Source organism: Salvelinus namaycush, chromosome 2 (assembly GCF_016432855.1).
Source record: "Salvelinus namaycush isolate Seneca chromosome 2, SaNama_1.0, whole genome shotgun sequence".
Taxonomy (NCBI): Eukaryota; Metazoa; Chordata; class Actinopteri; order Salmoniformes; family Salmonidae; genus Salvelinus; species Salvelinus namaycush.
Window position 1 is genome coordinate 1,176,580 of NC_052308.1, and position 21,701 is coordinate 1,198,280.

A 21,701-nucleotide genomic window follows, 5' to 3' on the forward strand; every position below is an offset into this window, starting at 1 on the left:
TAGACTACCAGGTAAAAACACATCCTATTAGTACTGTCCTGCTCATACTAGACTACCAGGTAAAAACACATCCTATTAGTACTGTCCTGTTCGTACTAGACTACCAGGTAATAACACATCCTATTAGTACTGTCCTGCTCCAACTAGACTACCAGGTAATAACACATCCTATTAGTACTGTCCTGTTCGTACTAGACTACCAGGTAATAACACATCCTATTAGTACTGTCCTGCTCGTACTAGACTACCAGGTAAAAACACATCCTATTAGTACTGTCCTGCTCCAACTAGACTACCAGGTAAAAACACATCCTATTAGTACTGTCCTGCTCATACTAGACTACCAGGTAAAAACACATCCTATTAGTACTGTCCTGCTCATACTAGACTACCAGGTAAAAACACATCCTATTAGTACTGTCCTGCTCATACTAGACTACCAGGTAAAAACACATCCTATTAGTACTGTCCTGCTCATACTAGACTACCAGGTAAAAACACATCCTATTAGTACTGTCCTGCTCCAACTAGACTACCAGGTAATAACACATCCTATTAGTACTGTCCTGCTCATACTAGACTACCAGGTAAAAACACATCCTATTAGTACTGTCCTGCTCATACTAGACTACCAGGTAAAAACACATCCTATTAGTACTGTCCTGCTCATACTAGACTACCAGGTAATAACACATCCTATTAGTACTGTCCTGTTCATACTAGACTACCAGGTAATAACACATCCTATTAGTACTGTCCTGTTCGTACTAGACTACCAGGTAAAAACACATCCTATTAGTACTGTCCTGTTCGTACTAGACTACCAGGTAAAAACACATCCTATTAGTACTGTCCTGCTCGTACTAGACTACCAGGTAATAACACATCCTATTAGTACTGTCCTGCTCATACTAGACTACCAGGTAATAACACATCCTATTAGTACTGTCCTGTTCGTACTAGACTACCAGGTAAAAACACATCCTATTAGTACTGTCCTGCTCCAACTAGACTACCAGGTAAAAACACATCCTATTAGTACTGTCCTGCTCCAACTAGACTACCAGGTAAAAACACATCCTATTAGTACTGTCCTGCTCATACTAGACTACCAGGTAAAAACACATCCTATTAGTACTGTCCTGTTCATACTAGACTACCAGGTAAAAACACATCCTATTAGTACTGTCCTGCTCATACTAGACTACCAGGTAAAAACACATCCTATTAGTACTGTCCTGCTCATACTAGACTACCAGGTAAAAACACATCCTATTAGTACTGTCCTGCTCATACTAGACTACCAGGTAAAAACACATCCTATTAGTACTGTCCTGCTCATACTAGACTACCAGGTAAAAACACATCCTATTAGTACTGTCCTGCTCATACTAGACTACCAGGTAAAAACACATCCTATTAGTACTGTCCTGCTCATACTAGACTACCAGGTAAAAACACATCCTATTAGTACTGTCCTGCTCATACTAGACTACCAGGTAAAAACACATCCTATTAGTACTGTCCTGCTCCAACTAGACTACCAGGTAAAAACACATCCTATTAGTACTGTCCTGCTCATACTAGACTACCAGGTAAAAACACATCCTATTAGTACTGTCCTGCTCATACTAGACTACCAGGTAAAAACACATCCTATTAGTACTGTCCTGCTCATACTAGACTACCAGGTAAAAACACATCCTATTAGTACTGTCCTGCTCATACTAGACTACCAGGTAAAAACACATCCTATTAGTACTGTCCTGCTCATACTAGACTACCAGGTAATAACACATCCTATTAGTACTGTCCTGCTCATACTAGACTACCAGGTAAAAACACATCCTATTAGTACTGTCCTGCTCCAACTAGACTACCAGGTAAAAACACATCCTATTAGTACTGTCCTGCTCCAACTAGACTACCAGGTAAAAACACATCCTATTAGTACTGTCCTGCTCCAACTAGACTACCAGGTAAAAACATAATAATTGCAACCTGGGACCTCTCATATACATCCTCTAGGTGTCACTGAAGGTTTTAAAGAGACACTCCGGCAAAAACAAAAGGATTCAGCTCTTAAAGAAAGATTCAGACAATTTGAATGTTACTGTTTTTGTGCATCTTCGAGCGATGTTATTTATTCCCGGGGTCATTTCATGTGTATCTGCCGTTCAAGCAGGCTGAAATACAGCCGGTATGACGAGTTTTGCATCATATATATAAAACGATAACATTAAAAATGAGGGAATCTTTCCTTTTTAAAGTGAAACTGACAGAATGTTAACTACTTTGCCGATATGAAACAGACAATCGTAAAATCTGTCAAAAATATTAAATTCCCACTTGATGCTACAGAACTACTTTATAAGAGGTTTTAAAAATAGGTTATATTTTATTCCAAATCCCATAACGTAGAGTACGGCATTGTTGCCAGAATAGATGGATGCAGTTCAATGCATGATTCATATAACTCACCGATACATTTCTTGGTAGTACAAAACATATAGCTATCAGGTTGTAAATCCCAGCTGGCCTGGTACATCGTCCGCTGCCTCCATTCAGGATGCACTGGTTCAGCTTCAATGACGCAATATTCTGGACAGAAACAAATGTAACCAAGGCTGGGAATGTCAATACAATCAAACTAGGAAGGGCAATGATCACAAGTTAGTCATAACGTGGCTAATAGACTAGCATATCTATTAATGTAGCTAAGAACACTGAGCCTAACGTTAGCTAGATAGCTGCTGGGAGGATGTCATGTCTTTGGACGAGTGGGTAAGTGGCAGAGTTCTCCCCACCATATTGTTTTTCTGTGGCTACGGCTAGAGATGCAGTTCTGTGGCTACGGCTAGAGACGCCGTTCTGTGGCTACGGCTAGAGACGCCGTTCTGTGGCTACGGCTAGAGACGCCGTTCCGTGGCTACGGCTAGAGACGCCGTTCCGTGGCTACGGCTAGAGACGCCGTTCCGTGGCTACGGCTAGAGACGCCGTTCCGTGGCTACGGCTAGAGACGCCGTTCCGTGGCTACGGCTAGAGACGCCGTTCCGTGGCTACGGCTAGAGACGCCGTTCCGTGGCTACGGCTAGAGACGCCGTTCCGTGGCTACGGCTAGAGACGCCGTTCTGTGGCTAGAGACGCCATTCTGTGGCTATAGATGCCGTTGTCAGTTGATTCAGAGGGGTTGGGTTAAATGCGGAAGACACATTTCAGTTGAAGACATTCAGTTGTACAACTGACTAGGTATCCCCCCTTTCCCTTTCATTTGGTTAGCTAGCAAGAAATGTGAATCACTTTGCTAGCTATGCTGAACTTGAACGGCTGTTATCCACAGTTAACATATCTCTTAGTTGTCAATCAAATGTATTTGGCATCAATAAAATGGGCGGGCGGGCAGTTCCCATTCAGTTGTCAAAATGTTGGTTAGGACAAGCATGCTTTGTCAGGCAAGCTGCAGAAGGACGAGGAGGCTAATATTCCCCATCGTTTATCAGTGCAATTATGATGGCCAACTAGCTATCTACTGTTCCCTCGTTAGATTTGAGGTCATCTTGATCTGGCTAACATTAGTTGTTGATCTTGTTGTTGATGTGCAACTGAGTGACAGAGCCTGCCTTTTTCATGGTTGTTTGATCAATAGGACTGTACAGTTCCCAAATCTAAGCAGACTCCCGTGGTATTTACATATTTGCAGAAATCCATTCGGGTGGTTTTTGCCAAATGCTTTTTTTAATGATCTAAAGTCACGCTGTTTCTTCTGCCTGTAAACACACAGTCCAGTTCATAGTGAATGATGACAGGCCCTACTGCCTGTAAACACACAGTCCAGTTCATAGTGAATGATGACAGGCCCTACTGCCTGTAAACACACAGTCCAGTTCATAGTGAATGATGACAGGCCCTACTGCCTGTAAACACACAGTCCAGTTCATAGTGAATGATGACAGGCCCTACTGCCTGTAAACACACAGTCCAGTTCATAGTGAATGATGACAGGCCCTACTGCCTGTAAACACACAGACCAGTTCATAGTGAATGATGACAGGCCCTACTGCCTGTAAACACACAGTCCAGTTCATAGTGAATGATGACAGGCCCTACTGCCTGTAAACACACAGTCCAGTTCAAAGTGAATGATGGCAGGCCCTACTGCCTGTAAACACACAGTCCAGTTCATAGTGAATGATGGCAGGCCCTACTGCCTGTAAACACACAGTCCAGTTCATAGTGAATGATGACAGGCCCTACTGCCTGTAAACACACAGTCCAGTTCATAGTGAATGATGACAGGCCCTACTGCCTGTAAACACACAGACCAGTTCATAGTGAATGATGACAGGCCCTACTGCCTGTAAACACAGTCCAGTTCATAGTGAATGATGACAGGCCCTACTGCCTGTAAACACACAGTCCAGTTCAAAGTGAATGATGACAGGCCCTACTGCCTGTAAACACAGTCCAGTTCATAGTGAATGATGACAGGCCCTACTGCCTGTAAACACACAGTCCAGTTCATAGTGAATGATGACAGGCCCTACTGCCTGTAAACACACAGACCAGTTCATAGTGAATGATGACAGGCCCTACTGCCTGTAAACACACAGTCCAGTTCATAGTGAATGATGACAGGCCCTACTGCCTGTAAACACACAGACCAGTTCATAGTGAATGATGACAGGCCCTACTGCCTGTAAACACACAGTCCAGTTCATAGTGAATGATGACAGGCCCTACTGCCTGTAAACACACAGACCAGTTCATAGTGAATGATGACAGGCCCTACTGCCTGTAAACACACAGACCAGTTCATAGTGAATGATGACAGGCCCTACTGCCTGTAAACACACAGTCCAGTTCAAAGTGAATGATGACAGGCCCTACTGCCTGTAAACACACAGTCCAGTTCAAAGTGAATGATGACAGGCCCTACTGCCTGTAAACACACAGTCCAGTTCAAAGTGAATGATGACAGGCCCTACTGCCTGTAAACACACAGTCCAGTTCATAGTGAATGATGACAGGCCCTACTGCCTGTAAACACACAGTCCAGTTCATAGTGAATGATGACAGGCCCTACTGCCTGTAAACACACAGTCCAGTTCATAGTGAATGATGACAGGCCCTACTGCCTGTAAACACACAGTCCAGTTCAAAGTGAGTGATGGCAGGCCCTACTTCCTGTAAACACACAGTCCAGTTCAAAGTGAATGATGACAGGACCGTATGGCAAATGGCTTATTTGCATATAGGCCTACTGTAGCTCTGATTGGCTATGATGCACCGCTCTGAGTCTGGTCCCGGACAAGACAGGCTTTTATAAGGTTTTATTTACAGCAGTGTCTATTATTTGTCCAAATGTACGGTCACTTTCCCATTCTATATTGCTATAGAATTTTCTCTAACGCCTGACTATAACGTCATTCCCAAACATTCTATGAATTTCTGAAAACGTGTAAATGACCATGTCTGTGCTTGCTTCAGAATGTAAACAAAGCTATCATATTCTTCTTTGGGGTATATATATGAACAGATTTCTATACGATTTAATGTTGATTTAAAAAAAAAAAAAAAAAAAAAAAACAGTCAGTTCCACTTTAAATGGTGTCATGTTGATGTTCTGTTTATTTTTTATTTTATTTATTGAATTCAATATGAACCAGGTGGTTTTGGCAGCAGGACCTTTCTATATCTCTCCCAAATACATTCTGAAAAGAGACTCAAATGACAAGAGACTTTTCAATTTGATGGTGTAATGACCCTGCTAATTTCACCTCTCCATACCTTCCCCATTCCCAGCCCCCTCAGTTCAAGTTGGACCCTCGCCTGGCCCGTATGTTGGGGATCCACACCCAGACCAGGCCGGTCATCATCCAGGCCCTCTGGCAGTATGTTAAGACCCACAAGCTGCAGGACCCCCACGAGAGAGAGTTCATCAACTGTGACAAGTACCTGCAGCAGGTCAGTGAGCAGCAAGTGGTCCCGTTGTGGCTCAGTTGGTAGAGCATGGCGCTTGTAACGGCAGGGTTGTGGGTTCGATTCCCATGCGGGACCAGTACAAAACAGTCTCCTATGTTCACAGCTGGAAGATACACAGCGTTCTATGGGAGAGTATCTTTTCCCCACGTTTGTATCTGTAATGTTGAGGCATAGTTATATAACCTGGTGGATGTTATGCAATGTAATTTGCCATTTCATAACCTTTATGGTTAAGGGTAAATGGGCCAGGAATATTGTCCTTAGCCTAAACACATTGTAGACCTCCAACAAATAGCCATCTTTATTAACTGTCCAAAGCTGTAACACACAAAGCACAATACTGAATCCTTGCATGTCCAGTTCTTGAGTAAATGAATAAGGTTCTGTTTATCCATTTTGTTCCAGATCTTTGAGACCCAGCGTATGAAGTTCTCTGAGATCCCCCAGCGTCTCCATGCTCTCCTGATGCCTCCAGAACCCATCATTATTAACCATGTCATCAGGTAGACCTCTCACCATTATTAACCATGTCGTCAGGTAGACCTCTCACCATTATTAACCATGTCGTCAGGTAGACCTCTCACCATTATTAACCATGTCGTCAGGTAGACCTCTCACCATTATTAACCATGTCGTCAGGTAGGCCTCTCACCATTATTAACCATGTCGTCAGGTAGGCCTCTCACCATTATTAACCATGTCGTCGGGTAGGCCTCTCACCATTATTAACCATGTCGTCGGGTAGGCCTCTCACCATTATTAACCATGTCGTCGGGTAGGCCTCTCACCATTATTAACCATGTCGTCAGGTAGGCCTCTCACCATTATTAACCATGTCGTCAGGTAGGCCTCTCACCATTATTAACCATGTCGTCAGGTAGGCCTCTCACCATTATTAACCATGTCGTCAGGTAGGCCTCTCACCATTATTAACCATGTCGTCAGGTAGGCCTCACCATTATTAACCATGTCGTCAGGTAGGCCTCACCATTATTAACCATGTCGTCAGGTAGGCCTCTCACCATTATTAACCATGTCGTCAGGTAGGCCTCTCACCATTATTAACCATGTCGTCAGGTAGGCCTCTCACCATTATTAACCATGTCGTCAGGTAGACCTCTCACCATTATTAACCATGTCGTCAGGTAGACCTCTCACCATTATTAACCATGTCGTCAGGTAGACCTCTCACCATTATTAACCATGTCGTCAGGTAGACCTCTCACCATTATTAACCATGTCGTCAGGTAGACCTCTCACCATTATTAACCATGTCGTCAGGTAGACCTCTCACCATTATTAACCATGTCGTCAGATAGGACTCTCACCATTATTAACCATGTCGTCAGGTAGACCTTTCACCATTATTAACCATGTCGTCAGGTAGACCTTTCACCATTATTAACCATGTCGTCAGGTAGACCTCTCACCATTATTAACCATGTCGTCAGGTAGACCTCTCACCATTATTAACCATGTCATCAGATAGGACTCTCACCATTATTAACCATGTCATCAGGTAGACCTTTCACCATTATTAACCATGTCGTCAGGTAGACCTCTCACCATTATTAACCATGTCGTCAGGTAGACCTCTCACCATTATTAACCATGTCGTCAGGTAGGCCTCTCACCATTATTAACCATGTCGTCAGGTAGGCCTCTCACCATTATTAACCATGTCGTCAGGTAGGCCTCTCACCATTATTAACCATGTCGTCAGGTAGGCCTCTCACCATTATTAACCATGTCGTCAGGTAGGCCTCTCACCATTATTAACCATGTCGTCAGGTAGGCCTCTCACCATTATTAACCATGTCGTCAGGTAGGCCTCTCACCATTATTAACCATGTCGTCAGGTAGGCCTCTCACCATTATTAACCATGTCGTCAGGTAGGCCTCTCACCATTATTAACCATGTCGTCAGGTAGGCCTCTCACCATTACTAACCATGTCGTCAGGTAGGCCTCTCACCATTACTAACCATGTCGTCAGGTAGGCCTCTCACCATTACTAACCATGTCGTCAGGTAAGCCTCTCACCATTACTAACCATGTCGCCAGGTAGGCCTCTCACCATTATTAACCATGTCGCCAGGTAGGCCTCTCACCATTATTAACCATGTCGTCAGGTAGGCCTCTCACCATTATTAACCATGTCGTCAGGTAGGCCTCTCACCATTATTAACCATGTCGTCAGGTAGGCCTCTCACCATTATTAACCATGTCGCCAGGTAGGCCTCTCACCATTATTAACCATGTCGCCAGGTAGGCCTCTCACCATTATTAACCATGTCGTCAGGTAGGCCTCTCACCATTATTAACCATGTCGTCAGGTAGGCCTCTCACCATTATTAACCATGTCGTCAGGTAGGCCTCTGACCCATTATTAACCATGTCGTCAGGTAGGCCTCTGACCCATTATTAACCATGTCGTCAGGTAGGCCTCTGACCCATTATTAACCATGTCGTCAGGTAGGCCTCTGACCCATTATTAACCATGTCGTCAGGTAGGCCTCTGACCCATTATTAACCATGTCGTCAGGTAGGCCTCTGACCCATTATTAACCATGTCGTCAGGTAGGCCTCTGACCCATTATTAACCATGTCGTCAGGTAGGCCTCTGACCCATTATTAACCATGTCGTCAGGTAGGCCTCTGACCCATTATTAACCATGTCGTCAGGTAGGCCTCTGACCCATTATTAACCATGTCGTCAGGTAGGACTCTAACCATTATTAACCATGTCGTCTGGTAGGACTCTAACCATTATTAACCATGTCGTCAGGTAGGCCTCTAACCATTATTAACCATGTCGTCAGGTAGACCTCTCACCATTATTAACCATGTCGTCAGGTAGACCTCTCACCATTATTAACCATGTCATCAGGTAGGACTCTAACCCATTATTAACCATGTCATCGGGTAGGCCTCGTCACTAGGGTCGACGCCTCACTTTGTCCTCGTCACTAGGGTCGACGCCTCGCTTTGTCCTCGTCACTAGGGTCCAGAGTGTTTGCGTGGTCAGGGGGAAAACTCTGGGCCCTTTTTATAACTCGAAGCTCAGATCAGATGTCTCCGGAATTGTTCAAATGTCTCAGGAACCACATCAATACGATATAGAACTCTTCTGAGATGTGCAGCGTGACTGCAAGAAATGACCATCTGGAACGAACCCAATAAAATGGACTCTGCATGAACTAAATTCTGTCTCTACAGATAGAAGACTGCATGATCTAACTCCTCTCTGTGTGTCAACAGTGTGGATCCCAACGACCAGAAGAAGACGGCCTGCTATGACATCGATGTGGAGGTGGACGACACTCTAAAGACCCAGATGAACTCTTTCCTCCTATCCACCGCCAGCCAGCAGGAGATAGCTGGCCTGGACAACAAGGTATGTAATGGAGCTCATAGTTGAAGGGTCCAGTGTTTCATTGATTTTCTAGGGACTGAATCTAGCCAACTTACGGTAAGCTATTCTGAGGCTGTGTGACTGAGGCAATAAACAGCTATTCTTCCACACTCTGTTTATCTCTGCTATTGTACAGACGGTGGAAGAGTTGGAAAAATAGAGGTGAACTAGGAACCGACAGGAACAGACTGTACAGAGAAACTCACTGAACCTGAAATCAAACAACAAATAGACAGCCCTCCTCCCCCTCTCCTCTTCCAGCAGCCTACTTCAAGTTCAGACTGTTAATAATACAGACAAAGAACAAGACCCCACAGGATGGACTCTGACACACAAAACACACACCCTGTTAGTAGCACTGGCTGCATGTCTCATTGCTGTGATTGTAGAGCGAGCAGAGCTGAGGTAACTAGTGCAGACTAAGGTCAGAGAGACCCTGGCTAGCTGCTGTGGCAAAGGCCAATGAAGCACAGCAAATTTACAAGACAACGGTCACGGTACTACTCTACTGAGTGAGGAGCACTAGATAACATAATGTTCTCCTACAGGGACAACAGGTGAAGTTTGGCTGGCTGGCTAAATCTGGAACAATGTTAAGAGGTATCTATTGGTATTGTTTAGGGCCCTATTCATTATTTTTGTTGCCTGATTATTATTATTTTCCTGTTTTTGTTTTTCCAGGTTTCAGTTTTTCCCAAGTTTTTATTTTATTACATTTTTTATATTTTTGCTCATAAGCTACTATGGCTGCGTTTTGACAGGCAGCCCAATTCTCATCTTTTCCCCACTAATTGGTCTTTTGACCAATCACATCAGAAGAAGAAAAATGGAGGTGATTTTGTTTCGGCTGGGAAGCATGCAGACGCCTTAAGACAATAGTGTATTTGAATGTTGAGCTAGGCTTGACCCTCTATCTCTTCTTCCCCTGTAGATCCATGAGACCATAGAGACGATCAACCAGCTGAAGACCCAGAGAGAGTTCATGTGCTTGACCCTCTATCTCTTCTTCCCCTGTAGATCCATGAGACCATAGAGACGATCAACCAGCTGAAGACCCAGAGAGAGTTCATGTTGAGCTTCGCCAGAGATCCCCAGGGCTTCATCAACGACTGGCTGCAGTCACAGTGCCGGGACCTCAAGGTACACACACAAAGGGAAAAGAGTAGGGAGAAAACGGGGAGTGAGACGAGGAGGTACTTCAGGGCTTTATCAATGGCTGGCTGCGGTCACAGTGCAGGGGCTTCAAGGTAACCTAACAGGAAAACACCTCTCTCTTGGACCTCAAGGTAAACTATGAATTGAACTCTAGTGAACTGGTGCTTCAGATGAAGAAATGAGGCCCCCATGTGTGGGGAGCAGCAATATTATGTGTACAGGCCTCTTTTCTTAACTTGCAAGGTAAACAAAACAGCTCTCTAGTGCTGCCCAGTTACTGATTACACTTTACTTAATACCTCGCAAATCATCTGGGTCATGTTCATTGAGAAGAAAACGCATTGAAATTAACTAAAATGGAGAGGTACTACTTCCAACTTGTCCAATAAAAACACAGATTGTTTTCTTTTGCAAAGCATTTTGCTATGTGTCTTACTGAACATGACCGTTTCCCTTGTGTAGTCATAGACTTAGTTAGCCGTTAGCACTAGCTAGCTGCCATGGCTGTTTGTTATCCATTAGTACTAGCTAGCTGCCATGGCTGTATGTTGGTCATTAGCACTAGCTAGCTGCCATGGCTGTTTGTTATCCATTAGTACTAGCTAGCTGCCATGGCTGTATGTTGGTCATTAGCACTAGCTAACTGCCATGGATGTATGTTAGCCATTAGTACTAGCTAGCTGCCATGGCTGTTTGTTATCCATTAGCACTAGCTAGCTGCCATGGCTGTTTGTTATCCATTAGCACTAGCTAGCTGCCATGGCTGTATGTTGGTCATTAGCACTAGCTAGCTGCCATGGCTGTTTGTTATCCATTAGTACTAGCTAGCTGCCATGGCTGTATGTTGGTCATTAGCACTAGCTAGCTGCCATGGCTGTTTGTTATCCATTAGCACTAGCTAGCTGCCATGGCTGTTTGTTATCCATTAGCACTAGCTAGCTGTTCCACATGTAGTGTTTGTTCAGCTGATTCTTGGAGGAGGACCAAACACCACACTGACTGGACTGTCAATGACAACGAAACCAAGGGGTGAATCTAGCTGAATCCAGTCCAAAGTTCATGGATATTTCTTCTCCCCCCCCCCCCCCCCCCCCCTGAAAATGCAGCCTTCCGCATGGTTGCCTGGCGCCCAGTAACCTTAGTTGTCCTCATGCAAGAACATGAGTGAATGAAGATGTGTTTTTATGAAGCCTGTTGCCTGTTGCATGCTTCCCAGTCGAAACAGTTTGGTCATATATACTATGATGACAATTGTGACGTTTTTGTTCGTTTTGATGTTCGGCTGTTTATATTTTCTGGCTGTTCGAGCACACAATGTTAATTCTTGAGGCAAGTCTTTAAGTTTTTGGTAGCTGAAGTCTACGCCCATTCGTCTGTGATTGGCCGACAGTAAAACTCCTAGTAGGAGTGGCAATGAATTGTTTTTGTTGGCATTCAAGGAGAGACAGATTTATTTTAGATGAATTAAGACTATTTTGAGGAAGTGTATACTGGCTATGTTGCTACGGCGTCTCGAGGGACAAACATTTAATATTGCTGCTTTTTTTAGTTTTTCAAGCAAAGTTATTTTAAGGGAGTCCTGCTAGGAGCAAACCAAACCTAGTATGCTTTACACAGAGATGGTCCCAGAGCTGTCTCTTCGACCACAATATAGGGATAGGGTTGATGTTGCCTCCTTGCCACAGGTCCACCCCTGGTAAAGATATTTCTGATCTCAATAGAATTTTACTTGTATGAAAAGATAAATATAGATAACATGCATGATGCTTATAGTGCGTAAACAACAACACATTATACCTGTAGGCTTTTAATGATTTGTTACTAAAAGCTTAAAGTTTCTCATGTATATGTGATTATTTTTTACAGACTATGACTGATGTGGTTGCGAACCCAGAAGAAGAGAGGAGAGCCGAGTTCTATTTCCAACCGTGGGCCCAGGAGGCCGTGTGTCGTTACTTCTACTCCAAGGTAACGTCCTCACCTCTCACCATTCTGTATGTTGCTACTTCTACTCCCAAGGTAACCTCCTCCCTTCTGCCATTCATTCCCCATGAATGGTCATCATTGCTGAGTCATACCGCCAAGTTTTTCTGCCCTACTAAATACTTACGATCATTATCTAACATGATTTTTAATTATACTTTGTTTTACGGTACTGTTCCCACTGCTATTTACCTAGTATTTACCTAGTATTACCTGCTATTTACCTAATATTACCTGGTATTTACCTAGTATTACCTGGTATTTACCTAGTATTACCTGGTATTTAACTAGTATTACCTGGTATTCCTTTCACTTATAACACATGCTCTAATCTGTTCTAAAGTGCTCTATGAAATTGAAAATTGGATTACCATTTCTGAAATGTAATATTGTTCTTTTCTACATTTTAATCTCTTAATTTTTGTGTTTCTTTAAAATGTATTTCAGGTCCAACAGAGGCGCCAGGAGCTGGAACAAGCCCTGGGAATCAGAAACACCTAGACAAGATTATGTCAAAGAAAAGCAGTTCAACAGAGGAAAAGAAGTGTCTGTTCTCTCTGGGAGGACGAAAAGAGAAGTTTTGGACGTTCATATTTATAAATACACCGCTGATTTTTGCGAAAAGCTTAGATAAACATCTTAGATATAGACTGCTTTATTGCTGATGGTAACTGTAGGATATATTTTAACATCAACTAGCAGCTGTTATGGTTATGTATAAATGTTTGATTGCCACTTTTTTATATTTGTCCCATTGTCCCACTAAAATATATTTTTGACTTATTTTCTCTCAATGGTCTATCTCTGTTTAACTCCCAAAGCATTTATTTTCTGTGCTGAACTCTCACAGATCTTGAATCTATATTCAGGCCTAAGTGAGGTTGAAATTACCCCCAACCTAAGTATTGATGCTACTTCACAATAACTAATATTGGGTATTTTAAGTAGGGGGCTTTTCAATTAAAGTCGTAACATTTGGCCATGGTGAAAGAGCATTTGGTTACTTTTATCTATCTATCTACCCCGCTCTGAGTCCAAACTAACTCATAACTGATCAGGTGATAGCCTACGCACACTACCATTCTGCCTTTGGTCTGGAATTGATATTCAGTGTATGTTTGGTATTGACAGGGTTGTGTGAGTATTCAGTGCCCTTCTATTGCCCCGCTGGCTGTTCGTTTCTTACCTAGATTATTTTAAATGCTTCTAGAATGTTGTGTACCTCCAAAAATTCTACTTTTAGAATCTTGTGTGCTTCTAAATTCTCCTATGAACACTTCAAAGCATGGTGATGACAGGCAAGGCTGTACAATGTTGTGAAACTTCAGTATATTGGTTAATTTATCATTGAAGTAGCCTTTTCATTTTAACCCTACTTTGGTGGAGCTTTGTTTTGTTTTTTTGTATAAAAAAATAAGTCTTGTTAGTTAGAAGTAAAAAATATTAAGGAAGTAGTGTTTTAGTAGTAATTACCTCAAGTCTATCTAGTTTTTGTAAATAATGAGCAGAATAATCTGATGTGAAGAGAAAAATGTCTGTTTTTAAAGGACATACCATCATTTTGACTCATTGTCTAATGCGCCGTTTGCCTAAGACGTTCCCCAAGGGACCCCAATGGTTTAATCCAGAACATTCTCTATAACCTAGCAGCAAGTTGCAGTTGCTTGTTGGTCCTGTGTGGAAGAGGGGAGACCGTTTTTAGGCTTCTACTGTTCGTTTCAGATGAAATCCTCTGGGTTTTTTCCTCCTTTTTATTTGTTAGTGTGCAGAAGTTATCAACACCCGAGGAAGAGAAGCGTAGAGCTGGGGTTCACTTTTTTAGCTGTGACATTCACGAATTTCAGCTTTTTTGCTAGTATGGTAGAAGGCTTTAGGCCTTTAGGTATTTCTGTTTAGATATGACATGTAGAGGATGTAAGAAGCTTTTTCATTGGGCTCAATTCAGTATCAGTCCAGGTGTTCATTTAAATACATCTATTTTCAATGGGTATTTTTATTTGTTTTTCAATATTGAGTGTAATTTCAATCAACGTTCTGATTTTAATGCTGAATTGACCGCAAACCTGTAAAAGGATGATACTGAAGACTGATTTTAAATCTTCAGACATGAATTGTATTTTTTATTTCACGGACCAAACCTATTTTTTTCCTGTATGTTTGAACCCTATGCTATAATAAAGGATATCGTCAATGATAACTTCTCGGGTTGTGAATTAATTATTTAAAGTTGAACCATTTGATGCACAAACTGGCATTCTTACCATTTTAAAGATGTTACCTGCCTAGTGCTCACCTCAGCATCACCGTTTAGTTCTAATAACACACACACCTGTGTTTGTGTCGTTGCTGTGAGAAGTGGGGTGATGCAGGAGAGGGTTTAGTATAACGATCTGGTCATTGACCTGCAGGTCAGCATATCGTGTTCATAGGATAAGGAGTTTAGACATTATTGATATTACTTCACCAAACTTTTTTTTTGCCTTTGACATTATCCTAATCATTCTAGGTCATAGCCTCACCTCTGCGAACATTGAGGTGTGCTAAAGGACACGATGTGAGACTCCTTCCTAACGCAACACATTGTTCCTAATGGGATTAGAACTGGTCCTCTTCTAGCTGGCCCTGACCGCGCTGACCAATAACTACGAGGGGGCGTGACCCAGACGGTCTGCTAGCCCACGTGTCAGGTATAAATACATTTCGTCTCCGCTTCAGACGCGTCTCGCACCAAGCACTTCAGGAGAAGCTACAGACACCGTGGACTGTCGCACTGTACATCATGGCACTCAAGAAAGTATGCATCATTGGCTCTGGCAACTGGTAAGCACCTTTTTATATATATATATTTATTCTAAACATATTTAGCTCTTTCTGAGCTGATGATGCAGAATGATCTTAATAATGTACACGAGAGGGCAGTTTTTGCATGTCAGCGGTTTTCAAATGCCTCACTTAAGGGACTGTAATTTGAGGCGGTAATAACACGGTGAATCTTTGGATCGGCTGTGTATCACGTTTTTAGGTCGTAGAATTTAAGCTGTGAGTGTATCGAGTTTTTTTTTTTAGCTCGATGTGATCTCACCAGAAAAAAAGATGACAGTTTGAAAGATAGTCCTACAGTAAACTACTGTTGCCCTGTTCGTGTTAGATTTTCCATGCTTTCCTTGTTGCTTTATCAGACTAATAATAATACGACTCGTATTGTCTCAATTGGACCTATGGCGATGATGATAATGCAACATAACTGGGGCAAATATCAGAATTTAATTTATGATCTCAATCTAGTTTATTTAATCTAGTAGAATTGCTGGGTTATTGAAGTTTCAGCCACAGTGACTGCACTGGATGTTTGGCTCATGTTGAATGCAGTTCAACTCCGTATGGTTTCTCTCACACACACACAAAAGGGCTGATCGTGTCATATTAATCATATTATGTGATGAAATTGAAGGGTGGTGGTGGTATGTCCAGCAGCCGTGCTGCTATTTTTTATGTTTTATGTAACCTTTTAACTAGCCAAGTCAGTTCAGAACAAATTCTTATTTTACAATGACGGCTAAACCCTCCACTAACCCGGACGACGCTAGGCCAATTGTGCGCCGCCTATGACCATAAACGCTTTGAACTGCTGCACTCCAGGGCCTTGGATTTACTTCCTCGGGAATGCTCTTATGTTCTCTGAGGTTGTATTGTGTTGTTATGTAGGCTACTAGTACAATGGGGGGAAAGTAGCTGAATCAATATTGCGTTGTCTGATCTTTAAAAGAACTCTTGCCTCATTGATTGACGTAAAATAATGTTTGAGTAATCACTACTGTGCCATTAGGTGTGGTTTATATTCATTATAAACAGTGAATGTTAATTATTGACTCAATAATAATTTGAGTCCACTTTTTAAGAATGAATTATGGCATAATTGTTTTTTCCTGATCTCTCTCCAGCATCTGTTACATAATGTGTGGTGCTAGAAAGCCTAACTGATTGGCAGCAGTGAGAAACAAGCTTCACTAACCAAATAGAATTGCAAGACATTCAACATCCTAAAATCTCACTCCTAGCCTGTTTATCTCTCAAAGTGGGATTACCTCACTGGGTCTTGCACCCTGATCTAATACAAGTGTGAAGTATATTAGCCTCCTTCAATTTAAGTAATTTCTTAAGATCCTAAAATGTGGAGAATAGGAATGAAACAATAGGATTGTTTGAAATAGACACTTTTTTGTTTCACATCTACAGGGGCTCTGCCATTGCCAAGATTGTAGGCGCCAATGCAGGAAAGCTTGACGTGTTCGACACGACAGTGAACATGTGGGTATTTGAGGAGACGGTGAACGGACGTAAACTCACAGAGATCATCAATACAGACCATGAGAATGTCAAGTACCTGCCCGGACACAAGCTTCCCCCAAACATCGTAAGACTCATTCATTTCAGGCATTCAAAATACTCTGGAAAAAAATTGTGTGTATTAATAATTTTAGAAGTAACCCACAACCAAATCTCTTGTGCAGCTAACATACATTTTTTACAGTTTGTCACGATAGAAAACACAATGCATGTATCACCTTTTCGGGTTCAATAAAAAACAGATTTGATTATTACCTGATTATTAACAAATTATTACCTAATCATTTATTTTTTTACCGACTTTTAGATGTAAGTCTGCCACACATCCACCCGATGAATCTGTCTTCACCCATGTAGGTGGCTGTTCCAGAGGTGACGGATGCTGTGAAGGGAGCAGACATCTTGATCTTTGTTATTCCACACCAGTTCATCAACAGAATCTGTGACACCATCAAAGAACACATCAAGAAGGATGCTGTGGGCATGTCTCTTATCAAGGTGACTGGTTTTTGCTTTCAGGGCCTGTTTTGAAAAAAGGCCAGATGTTCAAATGACTACTTCAATGCAGCAGCAAGAGCAAACAATGACCTTTTTGAAGTGCAAACTTCTGATTTGAATATACATAATTTAATACTGCTGCTTCTATTTGTTGTTTGTTGCTGTAAATAGGATGAGGCGGACCTACATTCCTGGTGATCGGTTGTTGTAGGATGTTGATGAGGGAGATAATATGAATAGATGTATCCATGGTGATCTATGTTTCAGGGTGTGGATGAGGGAGATAATATGAGTAGACGTATCCATGGTGATCTATGTTTCAGGGTGTGGATGAGGGAGATAATATGAATAGACGTATCCATGGTGATCTATATTTCAGGGTGTGGATGAGGGAGATAATATGAGTAGACGTATCCATGGTGATCTATGTTTCAGGGTGTGGATGAGGGAGATAATATGAGTAGACGTATCCATGGTGATCTATGTTTCAGGGTGTGGATGAGGGTCCCGAGGGGTTGAAGCTGATCTCTGAAGTCATCAGAGAGAAGCTGGGCGTCACCATGACAGTACTGATGGGAGCTAACATAGCCAACGAAGTGGCGGAGGAGAAATTCTGCGAAACAACAATCGGTAAGGGGTGTGTGTTTGGTTGTTTAGGAAAATAGAACACCGTATATCTCTTACCATTAAAATAGCACGTCAATGCTTTTGTGCTACATAACTAAATATCAATGTATTTCATGATTGTTTTTAAATAATTGTTTTTATTTAATTTAACCTTTATTTAACTAGACAAGTCAGTTAAGAACAAATTCTTATTTACAATGACGGCCTAGGAACAGTGGGTTAACTGCCTTGTTCAGGGGCAGAACGACAGATTTTTACCTTGTCAGCTCAGGGATTCGATCTAGCAACCTTTCAGCTACTGACCCAACGCTAAAACCACTAAGCTACCTGCCGCCCCAGGTATGATATTGAAGATATTTTTTCACGTGTAATAATTCTCCATGTTTTGTATTTGTCACACAGGGTGCAAGAACAAAGAGTGGGGCCCCATCCTGAAACAACTGATGCAGACCACTAACTTCAGAGTTACCGTGGTGGAGGAAGCTGATGTGGTAGAGATCTGTGGCGCTCTCAAGGTGGGCCTTTAGTTACGCGGGAAGGAGAGGGGGGGAAAGTGTTACAACGTTCTAAACGGAATGGGGTGGCAGGGTAGCCTAGTGGTTAGAGAGCTGGGCCAGTAACCGAAAGGTTGCAAGATCGAATCCCAGAGCTGACAAGGTAAAAAACAATCTGTCGTTCTGCCCCTGAACAAGGCAGTTAACTCACTGTTCCTAGGCTGTCATTGAAAATAAGAATTTGTTCTTAACTGACTTGCCTAGTTAAATAAAGGTAAATAAATAAAAAAATGTAAAAAGTGGAAGGAGGAAACAGACAGGAAATTTAAGGGAAAAATGCTGATGATCGTGTTTGTGTGTGTGTGTATTAATATGTGCTCAAACAAAGGAGTGTAATGTAACAGACGTGTTTTGGTCATGCGACTGTAAAGGATGTGAAATGGCTAGCTAATAGCGTTTCAATCGGTTACGTCACTTGCTCTGAAACCTAGAAGTAGTGTTTCCCCTTGCTCTGCAAAGGCCGCGGCTTTTGTGGAGCGATGGGTAACGACGCTTCGTGGGTGACTGTTGTTGATGTGTGCAGAGGGTCCCTGGTTCGCGCCCGTGTCGGGGCGAGGGGACGGTCTAAAGTTATACTGTTACACGACCATATTCAGAGAATCTTTTAAGACAAATTGCTTTTTAGATTTCTATTTTCAGATAAGATCATAATGGTTTAAAATGAGCTCTTCTTCTCCCACCCCAGAACATAGTGGCGGTGGGAGCAGGGTTCTGTGACGGCCTGGGCTTCGGTGATAACACCAAGGCAGCGGTGATCAGACTGGGACTGATGGAGATGATCGCCTTCGCCCGGATATTCTGCACCGCTGGACCCGTCTCCCCCGTCACTTTCCTGGAGAGCTGTGGCGTCGCCGACCTCATCACAACTTGCTACGGCGGACGCAACCGTAAGATCGCAGAGGCCTTCGCCAAAACCGGAAAGGTGCTGTGAGGAGTGTGGAAAGAGTGTGTCATACCTGTTGTCGTTGATATTCTAAATGTTAAAATTTTTCTCTCTCATGTGTCCCCTCTCTCGATATATATCTCTTTCTTTCTTTTTTTTATCTCTCTCTCACTCTGTCTTTGTATTTGTGTCTCCCTGTGTAGACTATTGAGGAGTTGGAGAAGGAGATGTTGAATGGTCAGAAGCTACAGGGTCCAGCCACTGCAGCTGAAGTCAACCACATTCTGAAGAAGAAGGGCCTGGTGGACAAGTGAGTTACATTTGATGAGTTTGCCTTCAGAATCTTCTGAGAGCAAGTTATGTTCTTAATTGAACATCCAATGACATGTATAAACCACTCTTATAACCTTTTCACACTACTGAGCTGATACATTAATAGTAAATACTCAAGTAAAAGTGAAAGTCACCTAGTAAATACTACTTGAGTATAAGTCTAAAAGTATTTGTTTTTAAATATACTTAACTATCAAAAGTAAATGTACATCATCATTTCAAATTCCTTATATTAAGCTAACCAGACGGCGCCGTTTTCTTTTAATTTACGGAAAGCCAGGGGCACACTCCAACGCTCAGACATCATTTACAAATGATGCATGTGTGTTCAGTAAGTCCACCAGATCAGAAGCAGTAGGGATGACCAGGGATGTTCTCTTAAAAAGCGTGTTAAATGGACCATTTTCCTGTCCTGCTAAGTATTCAAAATGTAACGAGTAGTTTTGGGTGTCAGGGGAAAATGTAAAAATACCATTATTTTCTTTAAGAATGTAGTGAAGTAAAAGTTGTCAAAAATCTAAATAGTAAAGTACAGATACCCCAAAAAAAAACGACTTAAGTATTACTTTAAAGTATTTTCACTTAAGTACTTCACACCACTGTATATATACTGTAAGCCAGTACGGTTTGGGTTGGCACTTTGGTGTGAGTCTGAAACTGATGTCCCAGCTTTCCACCTTCCAGGTTCCCCTTGTTCAATGCTGTCAACCAGATCTGTTTCCACGGACACCCCGTCAAAGAGTTCATCACCTGTTTGCAGAACCACCCTGAACACATGTAACTGACTGAAGGATGCTGGGACGCTTTAAATGTTGGAACCAGCCGGAGGAAGCGAGGCTGACGAGGAGCGGGTTGGACGATGATTCCACCTCATCTAACTGTCTAAATACTAAGACATGCGGAGCGGACAACAAAAAACCTCAGAAAGAAAACTTCTCAGTCAAACCTACCTCTGGTTCTGGCCTGCTGTAATATGCCACTACAATATCATCAAAAATACCCCTTGTTCCGACTGATTCTTAAGTTGTTATTGGTGATGTTGCCACTAGGTAATGTGTCAGATTTTCCAAAATACATTTTGTTTAGAAGAATGTCCCTTGGCCTTAAACAGGTGAATTGTTTTCTGGGAGGGGAAGGGTGTGTCTTTAGTTGTCTTTTTTTTTTTAATTACACATGAGTGGCAGCAGCTATTTTGTGTAAGTTGCGTTTTTCATAGTCGGCAATCCCACACAAAAAACACATGAAAGAAGTGCCTTAATATACCTTTTGACCCAGTCACTGGTAAATATTTGTCTTGCAAACAGATTTTATTACCTTGTTATGTTTAACAAAGGACTTGAATAAACAACCGTTGTTCACTGCTTATCCCTGGTTACCGCCTTCATTATGTGCTCTTTATTGAAGTAGCCTATTGCTTATATGAAAGGATGACATTAATTTAGGAATAAATTGTTCAAATAATTCACCCCTAATGTTTTTGGACGGATGTCTTTTCACTGTCAACTGTGTTTATTTTCAGCAAACTTAGCATGTGTAAATATTTGTATGAACATAACAAGATTCAACAACTAAGACATAAACTGAATAAGTTCCACAGACATGTGACTAACAGAAATTGAATAATGTGTCCCTGAACAAAGGTGGGGTCAAATCAAAAGTAACAGTCAGTATCTGGTGTGGCCACCAGCTGCAATAAGTACTGCAGTGCATCTCCTCCTCACGGACTGCACCAGATTTTCCAGTTCTTGCTTTGAGATGTTACCCCACTCTTCCACCAAGGCACCTGCAAGTTCCCGGACATTTCTGGAGGGAATGGCCCTTGCCCTCACCCTCCGATCCAACAGGTCCCAGACGTGCTCAATGGGATTGAGATCCGGGCTCTTTGCTGGCCATGGCAGAACACTGACATTCCTGTCTTGCAGGAA

At 42.3% G+C, this 21,701-nt stretch overlaps 2 protein-coding genes and 1 non-coding gene across 3 annotated transcripts in view; all 3 read left to right on the plus strand.

The window, feature by feature from the left end:
* LOC120057816 (SWI/SNF-related matrix-associated actin-dependent regulator of chromatin subfamily D member 1) overlaps positions 1-14,739 on the plus strand; it is a 36,161-nt gene extending 21,422 nt beyond the window's left edge. Inside the window, exons 7-12 of the mRNA XM_039006283.1 lie at positions 5,803-5,964; positions 6,388-6,485; positions 9,243-9,378; positions 10,414-10,536; positions 12,418-12,519; positions 12,982-14,739. Of these exons, the coding sequence (XP_038862211.1) occupies positions 5,803-5,964; positions 6,388-6,485; positions 9,243-9,378; positions 10,414-10,536; positions 12,418-12,519; positions 12,982-13,035 (675 nt within the window). The 3' untranslated portion in view covers positions 13,036-14,739. The remainder of the gene's footprint in view (positions 1-5,802; positions 5,965-6,387; positions 6,486-9,242; positions 9,379-10,413; positions 10,537-12,417; positions 12,520-12,981) is intronic.
* trnat-ugu lies at positions 5,982-6,058 on the plus strand. Its single transcript has one exon. It is a non-coding gene; the product is annotated as a tRNA-Thr (tRNA).
* A 482-nt stretch (positions 14,740-15,221) lies between the features above and the next one.
* Positions 15,222-21,141, plus strand: LOC120057827 (glycerol-3-phosphate dehydrogenase [NAD(+)], cytoplasmic-like). Its single transcript, XM_039006291.1, has 8 exons — positions 15,222-15,354; positions 16,771-16,948; positions 17,239-17,379; positions 17,871-18,009; positions 18,409-18,521; positions 19,246-19,482; positions 19,647-19,753; positions 20,461-21,141. Exons 1-8 carry the CDS (start codon positions 15,314-15,316, stop codon positions 20,555-20,557), a joined length of 1,053 nt encoding a protein of 350 aa, XP_038862219.1. The 5' UTR covers positions 15,222-15,313; the 3' UTR covers positions 20,558-21,141.
* Positions 21,142-21,701: the final 560 nt, after the last annotated feature.